A 19,367-nucleotide genomic window follows, 5' to 3' on the forward strand; every position below is an offset into this window, starting at 1 on the left:
CTAGTATATTTACTAGCATAAAACATAGTATGTACTCAGCCAGTTGGGGTCTTGGCTGTGAGTCCATTAGAGGAAGAAAGATCCATGCCAACATGAGTCTGTTCATGAGGAGAGGTGTGGTCGTTATGACCCGAGATGCACTTCTCCTCTCTGCACTCTGTTTACAGACAGTGCGCCGCGAAGCACAGCCAATGAGAGGGAAGTAAACGTACACATTCTTGATTGTTGAGTGAACGATCCGGGTAGGGGTGCCCCCCCCCCACACACACACACTTTTTCGATGTTCAATCAGATAAGCGGAATATTTTTGTATTTGTTTGGAATAAACTACGGCATCTTTGTCAGCCTAGACATCTAGTAATTATAATAACAAAGGGTTAAACTCAACTCCAGGAAGTCACATTTTCCTGCGAGTCACATTTCCATAGTTCTCAGTAACAACGGCCTCGCGCCTCTCCGTTGGACCTCCCTCAGGCGCTATCATGTGATACACCACACAGCAAACAGACAACAGACAAATGGGGAAATGAGGAAAAGGTTAGTAGAGCAGGCCGATCCAGTGCTGTGTCAAATCTAATAAAGAACTAATCAAGAGCCTTCTCTTCGGCCTCTAGTGTTTCCAATGCACACAGTAAAACTATTGCCTTAAACGGCTAAAACCTTGCCTGAAAAATACTTTGTCAAAGTAAAAAGAGAAGAGAGAGGAAAGCCAGGATTCCTCGAAGAGGGAGGGCACACTTAAGTATGTGCTCAGCCAGAGGATGATTTCATCACCAGTGGCCAGGGGTTGTGTGTGTGTGTGTGTGTGTGTGTGTGTGTGTGCGCCCTGCAGCCTGCAGCTAATAGAGGGTCCCAGTGGAGAGTGTGAGTCTTGGCGCCACAGAGACCATTAAGTTCATGGTCAACTACACACACACACACACACAGGCAATCATGCATGCGCACACACACACATAGACACAGCACTGCACTGTATATTCACATACAGTACAGTCGTTAAGTATCACAGTCGTAAAGCATAGACATCACCTACTACCTGGAAATAGTGTGGTTTGCAAGGGATTATCAGATAATCAGGACTAATTTGCAATGTACAAAGTATGCAATTTAAACACTTTTTTGACAGTCAGATATGTTTGAGGTAAAGTCACATTACTTGAGCTTTGATTGGACTCCACACACAAAGATGTGTACAAAGCTCTCCCTAGCCCTCCATTCGGCAAATATAACCAGAACTCTATCCTCCTGATTCTTGCTTACAAGCAAAAACTCAAACAGGAAGTACCAAGTGCTAAGCTACAGGATTGTTTCACTAGCACAGAATGGAATATGTTCCGGGATTCATCCGATGGCATTGAGGAGTTTACCACATCAGTCACCGACTTCATTAAAAAGTGCATTGACGACATTGTCCCCACAGTGACTGTAGGTACACATCCCAACCAGAAGCCATGGATTACAAGCAACATCCGCTCTGAGCTAAAAGTTAGAGATGCCGCTTTCAAGGATTGGAAAACTAATCCAGACGCTTATACGAAATCCCGCTATGCCCTTCGACGAACCATCAAACAGGCAAAGGGTCAATACAGGACTAATATCAAATCCTACTACACCAGCTCTGAATCTCGTTGGAAGTGGCAGGGTTTGCAAACTATCACGGACTACAAAGATAAACCTGCCGCGAGCTGCCTAGTGACGCGAGCCTGCCAGACGAGCGAAATGCCTTTTTATGCAATAGCTTGTCTGGACTGCTGTGTGATCACGCTCTCCGTAGCCGATGCGAGTATGACCATTAACCAGGTTAACAGGCAAATTACCAAGACATGTACTCAGAGCATGCCCTAACCACCGGGAAAGTGTCTTCACTGACATTTTCAACCTCTCCATGACCCAATCTGTCATATCTACATGTTTCAAGCAGACCACCATAGTCCCTGTGCCCAAGAACGCCAAGGTAACCTATCTAAATTATTATCGCCCCGTAGCACTCACATCTGTAGCCAATAAATGCTTAGAAAGGCTGGTCATGACTCACATCAACACCGTCATCCCAGACACTCTGGACCCACTCCAATTTGCATACCGCCCCAACAGATCCACAGATGACGCAATCTCTATTGTACTCCACACTGCCCTTTCCCATCTGTACAAAAGGAAAACCTACATGAAAATGCTGTTCATTGACTACAGCTCAGTGTTCAACACCATAGTGCCCTACAAGCTCATCATTAAGATAAAGACCCTGCGATTAAGCACCTCCCTCTGCAACTGGATCCTGGACTTCCTGACAGACTGCCCACAGGTGGTGACAGTAGGTAACAACACATCCGCCACACTGACCCTCAACACAGGGGCGCTTCAGGGGTGTGTGCTTAGTCCCCTCCTGTACTTGCTGTTCACCCACGACTGCGTTAATGCGCACAACTCCAATACTCATTAAGTTTGCCAACGACACGGCGGTGGTAGGCCTGTTTACCGACGACAATCAGACAGCCTACAAGGAGGAGGTCAGAAACCTGGCCGTGTGGTGCCAGTACAAAAACCTCTCGCTTTGTCAGCAAAGGACAAAGATCATGGACTAAAGAAAATAGAGGGCCGAGCACGCCTCCCTTCACATCAATGGGGCAGTAGTGGAGCGTGTCGAGAGCTTCAAGTTCCTCAGTGTCCACATCACGAAGGACCTATAATGGTCCAAACACACCAACACCAACGTAAAGAGACCGAAAAGATTTGTCATGGGCCCTCAGTTCCTCAAAAGGTTCTACAGCAGCACCATTGTGGGCATCTTAACTGGCTGCATCACCGCTTGGTATGGCAACTGCTTGGTGCTACAGAGGGTATTGCGTATGGCCCAGTACATCACTGAGGCCAAGCTTCCTGCCATCCAGGATCTCTATACCAGGTGGTGTCAGAGGAAGGCCCTAAAACATTTCAAAGACTCCAGCTTCCCAAGTCATAGACTAGACTATTCTCACTGCTACCGAACAGCAAGCGATACCAGAGCGCCAAGTCTGGGACCAAAAGGCTCCTGAACAGCTTCTACCCCCAAAACCATAAGACTGTTGAACAGTTAATCAAATGGCTGTTTGCATTGACCCACTTTTTTTGTGTTGCACTGATTCTCTTGCACAGGCTCTATGCACACTCACTGGACTCTACCCACAAACTCACACATAGTACACTGACACTTCAACACACACATATACACTCAGACACACAAAACGCACACATGCATATTGACCACACACACACACACACACACACACACACACACACACACACACACACACACACACACACACACACACACACTCATAGACACACTTTAACACTCTTTCACACTCTTCACGCACGCTGCTGCTACTCTGTTTATTATCTGTCATGATTGTCTTGTGACTTTTACCCTACCTACTTGTACATATTACCTCAATCCCGTGCCCTGCCTCGTACTCCTAGCACATTGTCTCAGTACCGGTCCTCCTTCTATATAGCCTCGTTATTGTTACTATTTTGTTCTTTTTAATACATTTTTTGCTGTTTCTTAATTTTGAACTGGGAAAGGGCTCGTAAGATAATATTTCACGGGAGAGTCTACACTTTTTGTTTTCAAATAACATCACAATACATTTTAAAAGTTGCAAATATGAATGGTTTCAGACTTACAAAGGTTTGTTCCGTGACAGATTAATAATAAATAAAGGTGAATAGATTGTGTCTCTATTTATTGAATATACGTATCCGGCACACTTACAAACAGCGTACAGTATGTAATTGCTGTCCCTTCCTTCCTCTTGCAACAACACTAGGCTACATAGAGATATGAAACGCATCTGACTTTCCATTGGCCAGATAACTAGCTGTGTGAAGGGTCAACGTGTTTCCTGATAACTGGGCGAGGGTTGAGGCTGTTTGCAGAACCCGCCAGGCTGTGTTTCTTTCCAAGATGTTCCCTGCCCTGTGTCCTCCTTCACTCCCTTTCGTGAATCTGAGACAACTGGGTAGGTGTAAGAAATAGCTCCACCACCTAGTTTCTGCCATGTTGCTTTAAGATATCCAGTCTGATCATGTATTTTAAGGGTAGTGAATAAGGGTAGAGTGGAGGAAACACCTTCCTGGAATGAAGGGTAGCCCGGAGCGAGCCAGGCAAAGACAAACAATGGGCGCCTTCCACATTGCAGCCAACTTTAAAGGCGAGTCGAGGCTGACTGATCTACAAATCATATTGCATCATACATACAGTGCCTCATAAGTATAAGTAACCCCCTTGGATTTCTACGCATGTTATTGTGTTACAAAGTGGGATTAAAATGGATTTAATTGTCATTTTCGTCAACGTTGTATACATAATAATCTGTAATGGCAAAGTGGAAGAAAAATGGTATATTTTTAAAGATTTAAAGAAAAATAAAACACTATTTACCTTCATCAGATAAGTATTCAACCCCCTGAGTCAATATATGTTAGAAAGACCTTTGGCAGTGATTACAGCTGTGAGTCTTTTGGGGTAATTCTCTAAGAGCTCTGCACACCTTGATTGTTCAATATTTGCCTGTTATTCTTTTAAAAATTATTCAAGCTCTGTCAAGGTGCTGGTGATCATGATCATGATCAGCAAGTCTTGCCATATATTTTCAAGCAGTTTTAAGTCAAAACTGTAACTCGGCCACTCAGGAACATTCACTGTCTTCTTGGTGAGCAACTCCTGTGTGGATTTGGCCTTGTGTTGTAGGTTATTGTTCTGCTGAAAGGGGAATTCCTCTCACAGTGTCTGGTGTAAAGCAGACTGAAACAGGTTTTTCTTTAGTATTTTGCCTGTGCTTAGCTCCATCCCGTTTCTTTTTATCCTGAAAAACTCCCTTCTTTGCCGATGTCAAGCATACCCATACCATGATGCAGCCACCACAATGCTTGAAAATAAGGAGGCAGTTACTCAGTCATGTGTTGTGTTGGATTTGCCCCAAAGACAAGACTTTGCATTTAGGCCAAAAAGTGTGTTGCTTTGCCGTGTTGTTTTGCCGTACTACTTTAGTGCCTTGTTGCATGTTTTGGAATATTTTTATTCTGTATATTTTATTCTTCTTTTCACTCTGTTATTTGGGTCCTTATTGTGGAGTCACTACAATGTTGTGGATCTGTCCTTCGTTTTCTCTCATCACAGCCATTGAACTCATGGTGACTTCCCTGAGCAGTTTCCTTCCTGTCCTGCAGCTCAGTTCAGAAGGATGACTATATTTGATGTGTCTGGGTGGTTTAATACATCACCACAGCATAATTATTAACTTGACCATGCTTAAAGAGATACTCAATGTCTGATTTGTTATTGTTACCCATCTACCAATCACTGCCCTTCTTTGTGAGGCTTTCAAAAATCTCCCTGCTCTTTGTAGTTGAATCTGTGCTTGAAATTCAATACTTGACGGAGGGACCTTAAATATGTTGTATGTATAGCGGACAGAAGGGGTAGGCATTCAAACATCTTTGTCAACCCCTATTACCATGTACCATATGTCATTTGTTAAGCCTAATTTAGGCTTGCCTAAACGAAGGGAGTGAATACTTGTGTAACAACTATATTTTAGTTATTTAATTTGTATTAATAAGTAACATTTTCTTTTCGCTGACATTATAGAGTATTTTGCGTAGATCAATTACAAAAAGAATCACTGTTAAGTCTATTTCAATCCCACTTTGTAACTCAACAAAATATGAAAACAATCCAAGGGGGATAAATACTAACGATACCCACTGTAACTACTACTACTATTAACTCGTATTATTTGTCGAGCGATTGGTCAAGTCATAATTTACCCACGATGCATCACGGTTTTGACGCTCTCGAACGTGGCCTTTCCCCGCAGCGGGGTGACATCTCGCCTGTCCTGGTCTGACGCTGACTGTGGGAGAGGAACAGTTGTGCAAACAGACTGTCATGATAGGGGTGTCACAGCACCTGAAGGCCTCGGGTGTCACAGAAGCATTGTGTGGCGTAGGTTTGGGTGGTAGTTTGTACCCTTTTCTCAAGTTAACCATCAAGCTACATGACCCGTTTTACAACAATGAAAGACTCTATATCTATATATTTTTGTTCCACCTTTTAAGATCAATCACATTTAAAATAGTTGTAATGCATTTCTAAAAAGATTGGATTGAAAAATATAATCATATTTTTTGATTATTATATTAAAATCAGCAGAAATTTTATAACTCAAAACCTTCACAGGAAAGGAAGAAACTATTTTGGCAGAGGATCCTAGGCCTATCTCAGTCCAGAGTTAGTGCTATCAGTACTGTGCAGTAATTAGGGCAATGCGTTCAGAACCTGCTATGACCTCTAGAGCAAACAGCCATGAACCTTGTGAGATCCTGCACTGTCTGCCTGCCCTGTCTGCTTTCCCTGTCTGCCTGCCTGCCTTGCTTGCCTGTCTGTCTGACACCCATCTGAAATGGAGGACAAGGGATCCAGGAAGTAGCGCTGCATTAGAGAACAGCCAGAATTTCCTCGTTCTCACTCTCTCCTGGGCGTACATACACAAATGAGAGAGCACAGCACAACACACAATCCTACTGTACAGAAACTGTTACTGTAGAGCATGTGATCGTGTGGTTCAGTCTTAGAAAGATTTTGATCCTCAAAACCAGAAAAAGGTGCCTGGTTACTGTGTACTGCCTAAGCTGGCACTGCCATGAGAGGGGTGCCTGGGAGTGGGCACTACCCCCGAAGCTTTCCCCACATGAGGGCGGAGTGTGAGAGCGAGAGCAGAGAGAGCCAGCTTGTGCTGCCTTACAGAGACGTGTGTCCCCAGCACAGTGCTTTAAGAAACAAGCAGCACTCTTTTGAACCGCTGCCAAGGGAGGCTGGCCCAAGCTGTTGCAGCTGAAACTTTTACAAGCTCACTGCTCGTGAGCAGGAAGAGAGAGACACGGAGAAATATTTGTAAAGGGAATTTGCATGCGCAGCTCCTCTATTCTCCAGTTCTTGTCTGCGCTCGTTCCTGAAATATTGGCAAGCTTATTTCTTTGTTGATCATTGTTAGTGTTTATTAAAAGGGGAATTCATATAAGGAAACATAACTATTTTTGGGAGGAGTTTGCATTAAGGTTGAAATGCAAGGTACATTTGAAGGACAGAAATAAATGAGAAAATAACAAAAGAATATAGATGACGTCACATAGAGAGCTGCCCGGGATTATGCCTGAGAAAAGATGATGATGACAGTTTTTGACTGCAGCACTTGTCTATGTGACATACGTGTCTATGTCTCTCTCTCTCGCTCTCTCTCTCTCTCTGGTGGACAGACGGATGCGGAAGGGGGTGAAATACACTTTTTGGCACAGTGACTCTGGATTATTTTGGTGACTTTAACTTATTTTGGCACAGAGTCCTGCGGAACTCTGTCATTCGGGTTTATCTTACTACTACCGTCTGTTTCCAGAAGTTGACCCTTTCCTCACCCTCTGTTTTGCCTTTTCGCAGCACAGCTTGTTGCTGGGGTATCATTCCTGCAAACCACATTTAACGTACACATACAGAAACGCCCATCTGTTACGTTGACAAAAAAGGACACTTTTTTTAACTCACAGGTTGTTTTCTTTCTTTTCTTTTCTTTCATCTTATTGCGGCCGGGCAATTTTACCATCTTATCTGAAAGCGTGAAAGCGGTTCAAATCAAAACAAAAACACAGGCAGGTGCAGAACAGCTAAAGACGTCTGTAATGACTACTGAAAATGGGAACCGTGAGGCATGTACTACCTGGGACTGATGCCAACTGCTGACAAAAGGCTTCACTGCACGCTCTGAGAGAAGTCTTTAACTCGTTCTTTCCTCCCCCCCAAATGCATCAGAAATCTACGGGATTGAGTTGTTTTGATGTCATAAGTCTGGCAACACTTTTTGCCATAGGTACAACAACCGATGTAAGTATTTCATTCTGGTACCTCTCTCTGCGCTCGTGTGTTTTTCCCTGCTCTCTCTGCCTCAGTGTTTCACTGTGAGATTCACTTATGATGATAGACTGTCAGTCTTTGGGTTTAAGGGCCATGTGGGGTGTCTTTTGTTTTGTTGTTCCTTACAGCCATTCTTTTAGAGAGGATTTCAAAGTTTAAGATCTCAATTTCCGCTATGAAACTACTTGCGATTCGAACCCAAAATAAGATTTCTCTTTTTCGAAAGTCATCTGTTCGAGCAGGCTGTTGTGACCTCATGCTTTCTCTCTCTCTCTCTCCTTCTTTCTTCCTCTCTTCCTCTCCCTGTTTCTGCCTCTTGGCAGCTGGGCCAAAGTGGGCAGGGAGAGAGGAGGGCACGGCCGAGACTGCTCTCAAGCCCCAGCCCTTGTTCGAGTGGGGTTGCTCGCCAGCACGCTGCTCAGCCTTTCCCTCATCTTGCAGACGAAAGAGAGGGACGTGGAAATGCGCTCTCCTCTCTTTTCTTCCCCGCCCTTTTTTTCACCACCACCATGGCCTGTTCACTTCGGGTCATCTCTGCGGAGATCCCTGCTCTGTCCTTTACAAAATCTACTTCCAGGTATTTCCATTTTTGATACTGCTTCTATGCCAGGGCCCTGTAACTTTTCGTTTTTGATCTACCTCTCTTTTATACTCGTATCGTTTATATTTGATCCTTTTGCACTTTTCCTATTTTTCACCATCATCTTCCTCCTGTACACGTGTCTGCCTCGCCCCCGCCGCAATGTCGAAATCCTCGCCATTACTGTATGGTAGAAATTATGCTGATTTCCGTATGAAGAAGTAGAGAGAATTAGTTCGACCATGAGCATATTGTGCATTTTGTAAACCCATTGAAGGTTGATATAGTGATAGCTATTCACTTCGGGGTACAATAGAGCATAAGACAGCGCCCAGGACAAGATGCGTTATTTTGGGCAATGTTGTTTGTGTAGAAGGTTTTAAATACAACAGACACCAAAGAAAAATAAATAGGCCTCTTAGTGGTCTCGTGGTCGGGTCTGGCCTTTGAAGTACCTTTTTGGTTATTTCCTTTTGTTGTGTGTGAACAATAACATTTAATGCATCGTTATAAGGCAAAGAGAGCTTAATCACACTACTATGCCATAAATCCTATCCCCAAAGCCCTAAAAAGAAACAAAACGGCACCAGTACTACCTTTCGAAGGTTTAAAAGGGAAATATTTCGAGACAAAATGTCTTCTGCAATATTTACACTGCGTTTTATCTTTCGCGCAGGATTCAATTCCATAAGGTTTTTAAACATAGTGAACAATCCACATCCAGTCTCCTACATTGTCCATAGTGGAGGAAACACTGGCATATACAATAGGTATGACCAAAAGATGAGGACTCCCAGAAAAAAAGAGCAGCTCGAGTGAACATAATGAACTCAAGAAGTTTTCCCATTTTTAAAATCCTCTGACTCTAGTATTAGCAGCCACAATATGAATATAAAAAAAATGTTGTTCTTTTGATTATATACCAGCATTCAAAGTCTCTTACTGCAAATATGTTACGGACACATTGTATCTCCGCACACAAAACACTTACATGCTGATGTTTTGGGTGATTTGATTTCTTTTCAACGCGGAGACCCTGATCTCGCCTCAGAGGTTTTTGCGTGAATTATTATGACAGTTCAAGTCATAATACAGTCACATAATCTAAAAAGGTAACCAGTTAGAAGGGCCCCCGGAGGCTTTGTTTCACAATGCGACGAATGTGTTAAAAGGTGAAACAGAGATGTCAAACTAAATGACAACGTTAATTGAGCTAAAAAAAAAAAGAACTGTTGGAACAATTGCTATCTACTAATTTGGTTGCTAAACAGTCAAGTTACTGCTGTTTCCTCTAGACCTGTGCAGAAACCAGTATGAACCAGATCATTCTGATGCAAGCATTGTTCTATACGTGAAGGAGCTTGTATTGCCAGCTCTCAATTTCGGATGGAGCACGTTTGAATGCTTTTTCAGCCTTTCTGCACTAACAATTGAGGTTTAAGTTGTTATTGTTGGCATGTCGTTTTTGTTAGATCCTGCAGAATTATCACATTAATGGGGACGACTTTAAAATAAAATAAAAAGTATGGATTTATGTTGAAGGCTCGTATTTATTTATAGTAGATCTACTTTCAGTAAAGGAGTGTCAAAAATCTTGACATTTTGTCAGTACATGTAGGTCTACTACAATGCACAGCATTCAATTGCTCAAGTAGCCAAGTTCTACTGTACCTACAAAATGTTTCTCTAGTTTTTGTATGTTACCTACAGTCTATCTGCTTAGTCTGCGAGTGCGTTTGTGTATGTGTGCGTGTGAAAGAGAGCATGGCATACAGAAAGTCAAAGCTACAGTAATAGAGGAAAATAGAAAATGGGTGGGGGTGGGGGGCAGGGAAGGCGGGGAGACAGAAAGAGAGACAGAAAATGAGCTTATTTCCCTCCTCCCCCATCCGTTCTGTTTTCCTCAGATGAACTTGTCATGTTACTTGATGATATGTTTTTTTGGAAGCCAGGCCATTCATATCCCCTGCTATTTGTGTGTCTCACCCCCCCCCCGTTACACGGGCGTGTTGGTTACCAGGAACAAAGTCTGTTTGCCTTTATCAGGAACTATAAGCATACTCAAACACTCCAATTTGATAACACTTGAAGGCCACTGAGAAGGAAAAAAAGTAACAATATTGAATGTTTCGTTTTAACTCTTTGACGTATGCAACTTCTACAAAATAGGGGGAACAGTTTTAGATTTAGGTGAACATATTTTATTGTTTTTTTTTAAATAGTAGACAATGTAACATGATTCTGAAAAAATAAATAATTGGTGTTGTACTAACAAGCTTGGTAACTTGAATTCAGAAGAAGACCTCAATTGTCACATTTGATATCAATATGCATAAGTGATATGGGCCTGTATAAAATACAATTATTTGTGTTCTTTGTAACTATGGGGATGAGTATTGAACAAAGTGAAACATGCCGCTATTAAATATTAAACAGACATCTAGGCCTGTCTCGTGGTTGAGTGCAGTTAGGTGCTGCATGTTATCACAAACAGAGGGATGGCTATGCTATGCTGAGGCCTCCAGAGACCACATGATGGAGTCAAACAAGGTCAACGCCAGACATACTTCCTGTTTGGGGCCCGCTATTTTTGCAACCAGGGCGTTCTCCCCCGGTCGAGCCGATTTGACATTATGAATCGTTTCTCTCTCAGTCAATATAGGGAACAGAAGTAGGCTACTGTAATACAGAAAAGTTGACTTGCTTTAGCCCATGTGTAAACATATAGTATGCTTCTATCTATAGTGGAGGACTTTACAACTCTCTTACAGTAGGCTCAATAGGAAATTGAACTTTGAGGGGGGAAAAAAAACGTGTGGAGCCTGATTCTGGTGTTAGCAGAAAAGGTAGTCTGGAGGGTTGGGACATGAACACGAGGAAGACGGTGAACTTGGACTACTTGGCTAGGTGAAGAAGGATCCCACCTGGTCCAGCGTAGAGTACAGAACACTATGGTAATCTTTTTTCGTTGTACATACATAGTTAATGGAATATATGTTATATTGTTTATATATTATAGTTAAGACTGGAAGACGAATGCTGATTGACTCCCAACAGTACATTAACTTAACAATGCGGACTGATTTTTATTGAAAGCGTGACAGATCAACTCTGGGATCAACTATTTGTCTACTGGGGATTTGATCAACTGATCTCTGCTAAGTCTATTTTGAATATATGTGAAAAGCAAATGTTTTATCACCAGTGATTTCTGGCTTGAAAGCATTGTTCATAATTGATTGGATATGTGTTGACACAGATACTAAATAGCTTATTGTTCTTAATAAAATTAAATATTAAAATGGTCAGTTGCTTGCAAATGGGCGAGCTCAACCTGATAATAGCCACTTCCTTTTCAATAATTACCATACTGAAGTGGCAGGCGATCAAAAACGTTTCTAATTGTGAACGGGGGAAAAAAGATCGGAAGATCAATGTAAATTCCTGGCAAACGCAGAGAGAGGAAAAATATACAGGACTTTTTTCACTTAAAAAAAAAAATAATTTTTTTTTAACTAGGCAAGTCAGTTAAGAACAAATTCTTATTTTCAATGATTGCCTAGAAACAGTGGGTTAACTGCCTGTTCAGGGGCAGAATGACAGATTTGTACCTTGTCAGCTCAGGGATTTGAACTTGCAACCTTTCGGTTACTAGTCCAGCACTCTAACCACTAGGCTACCCCACCGCCCCAAATGTAGTGAGATGATCATCTTCATTAGATGGAGCAGCACACAAACACTCTAAGTATTTTACTGCATTGGCATTAGACCGGTATCTGGACATTTCTCCGAATTGAAAACTTGAGTTCTGTATCTAGCTGTTGTTGCGATGGTGTAAGTCTGGTCCAATTGTAAGCAATGCCATAGTAGCTACTGTATTGTCAAATACAGACTCCCACAAACTCCCATGGCAGACTCCCATTGCTTCGGTGCCAATATTCCCCTCCCCCGTCAGTGGCGAGCATTGCCATGCTCCCTCCACTACATCACCCGCTTTTTGGTTCATTGAGATTCAGCTTGGCACACAGACAATGCCCATTTCATGGCACCCGGATATTGAAGAGAGGAGCATGCAAGATTCTTCCCCAGTCTCTACCCTCTCGGTCGTTCCCCAGTGTTTCGCCATGGACCACCACTCATGATAGATATTTTTCGTATTGCGCCCGGGGCAAAATATTAATTGCGAGCAATTTGTTATCCAACAAATTACACAGTATGGAACATGCTAACCAAGTTCGTTTTTTTTTTTGTGACGGCTGTTTTACTCGTCCTCACAAAGATGAGAAGAGCGACTTTCTATAAGGCGACGCACAGACAGAGCATTCTGATGACGTCTTTCCCAGGGAAAGTGTGCAGCAAGTGTGACAGGAACACAGCTCCTCTCGCTTACCGCGGCAGCCATTTTCTTTTGTGCAACATAGTCAGTGAGTGAGCAGTCTGGGATTTGAACACTTGATAATAAGAATACAGGTTTATAGCTGACTTGAACATTGAGTTTTTGTGAGTTTTGTCTGTCATTTTTGTTGTTGGAATGTGCTTGTTTTGGTAGGCTATATATTATGTGTACAAATATGGATTTTACTACATATCTACCAAGCCTGCAGATCTGTGTTTCTGTCATTAGGACTCGTACAGGGATCCAGTTAATACACTCAATCATTGAACATAATCTGGATTCTCAGTCACCTCCCATCCCCTGTTGTCACGCATTGAATCTTCAGGCATGACAACAAATATCTCACAGACCTATGAGGCCCATCATTATCATGAGGCACTGTTGAGTGGCTAGTCGCCGCCTACAAGCATTTCAAGCAAGATGATGAGTTTCACACAGAAAAAAAATGGTGTGCGAAAGGTTCTATAGCTTGGTACTAAACCTGGTACTAAAACGATACAAGCGATTATTGCAACGTTTATTTTGGATCAAGCGTTACTAATGTGTTAAGCTATTTTACCATGAAATGTTTTGAAATTGGCAGCCATCTTATTTTAGGTTAGCGTGCTGTTTTGTTTGTTATTCATAAACAACCATTTGGAATTACCCCAACAAAATCCAAATGCATATCAAAATGCATTTCTTATTTGACTTTATTTAAGACATCTAAGTAAGTGTACACAGTCTGGATATGACCTAAATGGTGACACTTTCTATGAAGCTTAATTTGCATAATGCATTATACGGCATGATATGTACTCACAATGCACTACGATAGAGTAATAATGCATTATAAGCATAGCTGTAGACACAGATCAAGACTCATATAAACGCATAATTCCATATACCAATACTCCTAATGCATTATAGGTATAATCTTAATCAATTATAATGCACAGCAATGTAGTGCTTCAGAATTGGGAGTCAAACCCACAACCTTAGTGTTGCTAGCGCCATGCTCTACCAGCTGAGTAACAGAGGACCACCATTTAATAACAAAGAAGAGCAGCAATATCAAGCGGAGTAACTTCTTATTTAGGACCAGCAATGGGCAACAGCTCTCTGTCCATTTCCATGTGTGAGATCTTATTTTCATCACTTGTGGTCATGGCAGAGCGGCATCTCTCCACAAAAGAGGACAGCTTCTCTACCCTCTCTGCAACTTCTAGGGGCCTAAATCCTTAGATGCTTTTACTGCAGTGGGCTAAATATTGGTCAAACAGTGTTTCTTGGTAGTCTTAAACAAATCTACTTTGAAATAGAAGTATACACCTCACACACACATGGTTATGGGCTTTAAAAAAAGAAGACACCTGTACCATTTCAGATATAGAGTTAAAATGTATTACATTTTGGAGTTTGCATCCCAATATTACACTTTATATATATCCCAGAAGACTGAAGCAAAACTGTTTGACATAGAAACACTCGATTTTGGGCTGTTTAAAAAACAATAATGGTAATTAAATAAGAAATTATGAACAATATGAAAAACATTCCACCCATGAGGCCACTAGGTCATTTGACTGCAGGAAAGGGCTACGAATGTCTGGCGCTGCCAGATGCAGCTCGGCAACTGGAGCTGTACGGGCAATCGTGGTCCGGTCCAGTCCAACAGTCTCAAAGGCGGGAGGCACATTAAATGTGGTTAAATAAACATTCAGGAATAACAGACAATCCACAGACACAAGTTTTAATGAATGTGTATTTGTTATCAATGATGTTGTGCTATTCATTCAAATCTCACTTATTTGCCACTTGAATTTAATTGGGCATCTTTGAGTGTGGCTTCCTTCCAATCTGTTTGTGCACTCTATGTGAGTGTTTCGGAGCAGATCTCTTCTGTTTCACTGGGCCTCTCTTGGGAGTTGAATCCATCGAAGAGTCAGAAAGGGCAGAGGTGTCATGAACATCTGAATCATCAGCTGAGTGATCTGAAATATCCACTTTGGACTGCTTCACATCTGCAGATTCAAAATGGATACTTTTGATGGGGTCAAGCCAGAGAAAGAGGCTAACACAATATCCTGTACACATATCCAAGATGCATGTTTTCAAATGTGCTTTCAAGTCTGTACTTTGTCTTATTTTCATTTCTACTTCTCATACATTTTCCTAACCTAAGTGGCTTCAAGTGATTCTTCTTTTTTTCACACTGGTGACCTCTCGGATGAAGTACTCCTTCTTGAACAGTTCCCCTTGGAGTAAGACTTTGTAATCTTTCAGGATTTTTATAGTCTCATCTCATACGGCACCTTTCTCTCTCTCTCTCTCAGTCCAGAAGCTGCGTGAGCTGTCTCACCTCGTGAACAGCAGTCGGCGCAGCAACTCTGGTTATTCACACCAACACTGGGGTTTACACCACTGAGTGTTCAGTCAATTGAAGTCCTGAATCAACACTAGAAATGTTACACTGAAAAATCAACCCTGGCCAATTTGCTGGGCACTTTGTAATTGTATAGCAACAACCTATGGTGTATAATATGTGTCTGCCTTAGGCTTTTCATCACTTTACCTGAAGCAATCAAAGATGACTTTTCGTGGCTTATAAGTATGCTGCAACACACCATAACAAAGATGATGATGCAGCAATATGCTCATTGACAAAAACGTTTGAAATGCATCACACTGATGGCCATTACAATGCTATGTGGTCCTTGAGGAAAAAGCGACTGGCAATGATTATACTCATAATGCATTAGGAGTATTGGTATATGGAATGATGTGTTTTTAGGAGTCCTTATGTGTGTCTATAACTATGCTTATACTGCATTATCACTCTGTCCTAGTGCATTATGTGTCCATGTATAATGCTGTGTATGGACCTCATAGAAGGTGTTCCTGAATGAATCTCTCTTTCTCAAAAAGCTGAATCGCAACTTCAAGATCAAAGTAACTCAAACTAACAAACTTTATAACTCATTCAGAAATCAAGTTAGGACTCAGCTCTAAGCCTTCGACCGTTGCCATGAACTTATTTCTTTGTCGATAGAAATCAGTGTCCCCCTCAGTCTGTCTCGTCTGTGTACGGTGGCCAGTCAAGGGAGTCTAATTAATTCAACATCTCAATTAAGGCCTCCACTCCCTCCCTTCCCCACTACCTTCTCATTCGGCCCCACTGAGCAGGCCCTGACACTCCTACAAACAGCCTCACGGCCTGCCAAAACATTTCAATCACTGTCTGCCTTAATTACGCCAAAGAGGAATTCAGAATGTTAATGAACTGCCCTGGTGCCTTTCAGAGGCTATGGTTTACATGCTAATTTATGCAAAGCGGCGGGGCCTCTGCATGGTTTGACCATCATCTCCCATAACACTGCCTGAGCCGGCCCAACCCACCCAGCCAAAGCATTGCCCTGGGGGGCATGGCTGCACTGCCCAGCTGGTACTTCAAACTCTAGTTGGCACAGTTAACACTGAGCTCTTTTTCAAAGAACTGAATGGCTTTCACACTGATAAAAACAACAATATTGTATTAGGGGGGGACTGAGACTAGGTACACAAATAGTTCACTACCAAATACCATGTCAGCATAAAAAAACGATGGAATTTTATCGGTTTTCATTCACCTTCATCTCTTTAAAATTAAGGAAGCTGGAAAGTAGTAAAAGTCATTTATCTTATCCACTCAGATGGGCATAACAGTGCCACCTTTTATCCGGATAAAACAAACAGAAAAATCCATCTGGGATCCAATACGATGGATTAAAAGAAGCAGTGAGAGAGTTTCACAGGTTTCTGCCCCACAGATGTTGTCACTTAAGAATGCCAAGCAACTCCCTAAAATGGCCGAATCGCTGCCATTTTGTTTTCATCCTTTCCCCTTCCTTCCTTCCTTTGCATTTCTTGCAGGCTATCCACACTGCTCTGTGCAGGCTAGGGGGAGGCAACCGGGGGAAGCCATGTTTAAATAAGCTACCAATTAAACAGCAAGCTTCCGTGGGGTTGTAGGGCTGGAAAGAGCCAAGTTACTCGAAAAAATGGGCACTAATTCCTGGCGCGGCTCTCCTTTATTACATGCCAACCTCTCTGGATGCCAGTGAGTTACGCTTTAGGCTTGCCGAAATTAGCACACTTTCCTTAGCGCCTGCATCGTTTCGTCTTTATTTCGTTAATCTTTTGGCAAAAGCTATCTTATGCGATTCCGTTGCGATCACATGACACACCTTCTGTCCGTATAACTGTTATAGTGGCACAGACACACCTGTCGATGCCATAATACCAACGGATGATTCCTCTGGATGTTGTGAACTGACGCAGTTTAGTAGCACAGTTCACACGAAGCAAAGCAGTCAAGCTTTCACAGCTTCGTTCTGTAGTGGCGAATTTGAACCAGGCCCAGGATTAAACAGCAGAGCCAGAACCAGAGAGGAAATTGCTCCTTGGAGGTAATTCCCTATAAAATTGTTACCAGGCTACCTCCTCTTCAGTCCATTGCGAGGGATGTCATTTTAGTAAACTGGATATGTGCAGGGTTTCTATTAATGCCTGATTTTAATTCAAGTTGGCTTCATACACTGTCCTGTAGTGTGTTTGTGTGTGTGTGTGTGCGTGTGTGTGTTTTGAGCTTTTGTACGAGTGCAAATGTGCAAGGGTGTGTGTATGTGTTTATGTACGGTAATGATCAACCACTAACCATACAAAACGCTCTCTTTCTCTATCTGTCTCTTTCTCCCACAGTTCCCTAGTAAGAACTGCTAAACCTCATCTCTGGGTCGACGCCAAACTAAGCACCTGTCCTTGAGGCTGAGGTAGTAGATTGAATAGTTGTGGGGTATATGTCCTCCCTCTGAGATAACTATACAATCTACTGTCTTTCCTAAGGAGACAGACTGATCGTCAATAACCCTGAAGAGTGACCGTTCTCCCCTGACCGCCGCACCCATCTTCCCAGCCTGGACACCTGCCTGCAGCCTGTCTCTGCTCTGTGGGGAAGTTACCCCATTATAGCATATCACCTCCATTTACACCCATTCACAGACTGTTGCAGGACAAAATGAGAATGGGTAACATTTCCTTTGTTAGACCACCCGATGCTTTATTTGGGTTATTGGGGCCTGTTGTGTTTGAGTGAAAGTGTACTTTAGGGTGAGAGTGTTTGTGTTGTCGCCTCTCGCTGTATCTGTTTGAGTGTGTCTGAATGACATTCCCCCTTCATCCGTCAGTCTTTCAGGTGAATGTGTCCTGGCGAGGTGAGGTAGTAGGTTGTATAGTTTGTGGGAGGGATTTAATCCTATTCAGGTGATAACTATACAGTCTATTGCCTTCCTTGAGAGGCACAATGACAGTCTGCAGCAACGAGGAAGTCCACTGCTCTCTGAATTCCTTAATGCGTTGGATGCAATCTCACTATGATAAAGCAACAGCTGGAGCACAAATGGGTTTATAGCCTCTCCAGCGCCACTTGGTGGCCAAGGAGCAGCAGGACTCCAGAGACCTTCTTGTAGGTTCAGGATTCAGAGCTTCTCAAGAATGAAAGGATATGAAAAGCACTCAACAGAGAATGCATCAGTGTTACAAAATCTAAACAATAAAGGGTTGGTTCTCCAGAGCCAAATCAAGCCCTAAATAAATGCGTATAGGCTTGTGATATGTTTTATGGTAACATTATTCAACGTTGTATGAATTAATAAAAGTTAAATATAGCTATTAAACTTGCATCTAGTCTTTTAATCTGACTTTTTAGGGCATTACATACATCTGATTACTCCTAATTTCAATTCTGACGATATGTTTTGTTGCTGTTGTCAGTAACTATACATGCTATAGGGCTATAAGGGGCGGCAGGGTAGCCTAGTGTTTAAAGCTTGCAAGTTCAAAGGTGTCAAGTTCAAATCCCTGAGCTGACAAGGTACAAATCTGTCGTTCTGCCCCTGAACAAGGCAGTTAACCCACTGTTCCTAGGCCGTCATTGAAAATAAGAATTTGTTCTTAACTGACTTGCCTAGTTAAATAAATAAAGGTAAAATAAGCTTTATTTTGTGGTCAGTAACCACACATGATAAAGGTTTATACATTTACTGCCAGTCAATTCAAAAGTTGTTGAGAGGGCATTAGTGTCGTTCCACAAAAAGAGTGTCTTTTTGCATCTCTTTGATATTCTAAGTAGAAATTGTGCACCAATATTGAATTTTAAGAGCCCGTTATACTAAATCAAGTGCCCTTTTAATATAGACCACACGGAGAATTCAACCAATCAGATATTTTATGTGAATAAAGGCTTGTTAAAGTGCCCCTTTGTCAGCCCTGTGTCACTTGTGTCACAAGATTCCAACCCCCTTTATAGACATAAGTTGGAAAGCCCTAGTTATAAAGCCCGATTTCATCATGGGGGACAACAACATCTAAATGTACCACACCGATGACTTGAACAGACCTCGTTTGAAGTTCGACCAAACTAAACGTAT

The 19,367-nt window shown here is 42.2% G+C and overlaps 1 protein-coding gene across 7 annotated transcripts in view; it reads left to right on the top strand.

The window, feature by feature from the left end:
- Positions 1-6,854: 6,854 nt before the first annotated feature.
- The window catches only part of LOC115135879 (adenosine receptor A1-like), a 67,581-nt gene continuing 55,068 nt past the window's right edge, over positions 6,855-19,367 (top strand). Inside the window, exons 1-3 of one of the 7 annotated variants that reach the window (XR_010465625.1) lie at positions 7,826-7,915; positions 17,641-17,711; positions 17,785-18,614. Coding sequence is in view for 1 of the 7 variants with exons in the window: in XM_065026667.1 (XP_064882739.1) it covers positions 7,835-7,915; positions 8,269-8,522 (335 nt within the window). In the remaining 6 variants the exon portion in view is untranslated. The other 6 variants (XR_010465623.1, XR_010465624.1, XM_065026667.1 and 3 more) reach the window with 6 other exon arrangements.

This window comes from Oncorhynchus nerka, linkage group LG2 (genome assembly GCF_034236695.1).
Source record: "Oncorhynchus nerka isolate Pitt River linkage group LG2, Oner_Uvic_2.0, whole genome shotgun sequence".
Taxonomy (NCBI): domain Eukaryota; kingdom Metazoa; phylum Chordata; class Actinopteri; order Salmoniformes; family Salmonidae; genus Oncorhynchus; species Oncorhynchus nerka.